The sequence below is a fragment of the Carlito syrichta genome, unplaced genomic scaffold, assembly GCF_000164805.1.
Source record: "Carlito syrichta isolate Samal-C Ts95f unplaced genomic scaffold, Tarsius_syrichta-2.0.1 Scaffold298000, whole genome shotgun sequence".
Taxonomy (NCBI): Eukaryota; Metazoa; Chordata; class Mammalia; order Primates; family Tarsiidae; genus Carlito; species Carlito syrichta.
In genome coordinates, this window is record NW_007242096.1 from 1 (window position 1) to 2723 (window position 2723).

At 56.9% G+C, this 2723-nt stretch overlaps 1 protein-coding gene across 1 annotated transcript in view; it reads right to left on the minus strand.

The window, feature by feature from the left end:
- Positions 1–4: 4 nt before the first annotated feature.
- Positions 5–2723, minus strand: part of TULP1 (tubby like protein 1) — a 17374-nt gene continuing 14655 nt past the window's right edge. The window contains exons 12-13 of the mRNA XM_008054690.2: positions 2404–2575; positions 5–332 (exon numbers count right to left, since the gene is read on the minus strand). Of these exons, the coding sequence (XP_008052881.1) occupies positions 199–332; positions 2404–2575 (306 nt within the window). The 3' untranslated portion in view covers positions 5–198. The remainder of the gene's footprint in view (positions 333–2403; positions 2576–2723) is intronic.

The window sequence follows — 2723 nt, forward strand, 5'->3', positions numbered from 1 at the left end:
CCCGCCCGCCGCCCGAGCTCCTCCTGCCTCGGCCTTGCCAGGCTGGGGAGCGGACAGAGGTCACCGAGCGGCGGTGAGGGTCAGCCCCCGACGGAGGAGGAGTCTCCCGTGGAGGCTGCGCTGGAGGGGCTCTGCGAGCCTCCGCTGGATCCTTTCCCCCACGCTGGCGGGCCCTGGGGGCGCCGAGGGGCGCCGGGGTCACTCGCAGGCCAGCTTCCCGTCGAAACTGGAGAGGGCGATGGCGAAGGCCTGCAGGGCGCACAGCGGGTACCGGTAGTCTAGGGTGAAGGCGTCCTCCGCCACGCGGCCGAACTGCAGCACGATATAGTCGGCTATGGACACAAGACGGGTGGGGGGCCCGACACCTCCTTGGACCCCCATCCTGGCAGACAACGCCCTCACCTCGGGAGAAGGCTCTCCCTTGCTTCGGGGCCCCTACCCTCAGCCACCATCTCAGTTACTCAACACCCACCCCTTCTTCCTATCGCACCCCACACCCACATGCAGCTCTATGATCAGTCACGCTGTAAGCCCCTGAGGGCAGGGACCCTGACTTAGCCGTTGCCATGCCTACAGCAGGCACTTAACCAAGTATAGGACCCTGTCAAATTCACCCAAGCCCAGAACCCTTCCTTCCCAACTTCTCTGTTGTCTTCTGGCCCCATCTTTCCTTGCCACCCTCAGTCCCCAAGTCCACCCTAAACCCCAGGCTCAATCCTGGACTAGCCCCCTGGTTTCCTTCCTCTGCCAGTGGCCTCGCTCTGTGCCTATCCCGTCTCTGATCCAGGTTCCCAGCCCCAATCTCAACACCTCCCCCAGCATCTATGGGGACAGGAAGTTGCTAAAAATACCCCCAAACTCAGGCAGACCAGGCTCCACCGGAAACATGATCTGGAGAGCAATCCCAAGGCCACGGGACAGGTGACACTGGGAGCACATCCCAAGATGGAATGGGATACAGGGGAGACTAACCCTGTGAACCCAGAGTCCTTTGGGAAACACCTACCGCCAAATTTCCTCACCCTAGTGGGACCTCTCCCTCAGGCTAGTAACAGGGACATTTTTCCTTGTGTTCAGGGTACGTCTTTTTCGTTTTTTTGAGTCAGAGGCTCACTCTGTCACCCAGGCTGGAGCACAGTGGCATGCACTGGGACTATAGGTGTGCATCACCATGTCAGGCTAATTTTTTATTTTTTGTGGAGACAAGGTCTTGCTGTGTTGCCCAGGCTGGTCTCAAACTCCTGAGCTCCAGCGATCCTCCTGCCTTAGCCTGCCAAGGTGCTGGAATCACAGGCGTGAGCCACTTCACCTGGCCAGCTTTCCCCAACTCTTCGAAGGTAGTCCTTGGGCCTCACTTTAGAGAAGATATAGTGTAGGCCCTCAAAAATGCTTAATTAATATTCCCTGCCCCTAAAAACAACCGTCTTGAAGAGGTTAAGAGTATGGCCACCGGAGCCAGACTTCCAGAGTTCGAATCCCAGCTCTACCATTTCCTAACTGTGTGACCATGGGCAAGTTACTCAACCTCTCTGTGTCTCAAGTTTTCTTGTCTACCAGGTAGGGATAATAATAGTACCTTCCCTACAAGGATATTGAAGAGATTTAGTAAGTCAATATCTGTAAAATCCTGAGAACAGCCTGACACATAGAAGGCACTGTGTACATGTTGTGAAATAAATTTTTTTTTTTTTTTTTGAGTTGGAGTCTCACTCCATCACCCAGACTGGAGTGCAGTGACCGCTCCCGGCCACCACAGCCTCGACCTGCTGGGCTCCAGCGATCCTTCCGCCTCAGCCTTCCAAGTAGCTGGAACTACAGGCGCGCACTACCACGCCCGGCTAATTTTTTATGTATTGTAGAGATGAGGTCTTGCCAAGTTGCCCAGGCGGGTCTCGAACCCGCGGGCTCAGGCCACCCACTCACCTCAGCCTCCCAAAGCGCGGGATTACAGGTTGAGCCACCGAGCCCAGCTGTGAAATAAGTTTTGAGGGCCAGCCTAACTGCCTGGAGGAGCGGAGAGACTTGAAGCAAGGAGCTCCCCTCTCTGAGCCTCCGCACCCTCTTTGACCACAGAGAGGCTGGACTGTCAGTGGTCTTCAGATTCCAACCGACCTTCAGACCTTTTCCTTCAACACAATCGTACCCAGAAGGCCCCAGTATGTAACCCACTGCTCTGGTCAACCCTGGAATGGGAACCCGGAACAATGAGCCCTAAGGCACCGGCTTAGAATATCTGAGGCTCCTGGGACCACAGTGTCAGCACCCACAGAGGAGACAGTGACCTTGCCAATGTTCCAGTTCTGGGGAGAAAGGCTAGGACCAGGCTAGTGTTTGCAGGGAGGAGGTGAGGGGAGGCCTGAGCGAGGGTCGGGGTCCTGAGAGCCTGGGCCCTCAGATACTCACGGTCATCGGCGTGGACAATCTGGAAGTTCTTGACTGAGGCCTGGGTGACCCGGCCTTGGAAGTTGAGGGTGTAGGAGCCGCTTTCGTCGTTCCAGACAGGCGGTTTGTTGTGCAGCTCGATGAGGCTCTCCAGTGTCTTGTTCTGCCAGCGTACCAGCAGGCCATCGCTGGCCTGGGGGGCCCGGGAGGAGTGGATAGGGAGAGGATGGTTAGAAGTGGCCAGCAGCTGCCCAAAGAAGGGGCCCGGGCACCTGTGCATGCCCTTGCGTGTGTGTGTGTGTGTGTGTGTGTGTGTGTGTGTGTGTGTGTGTGTGTGTGTG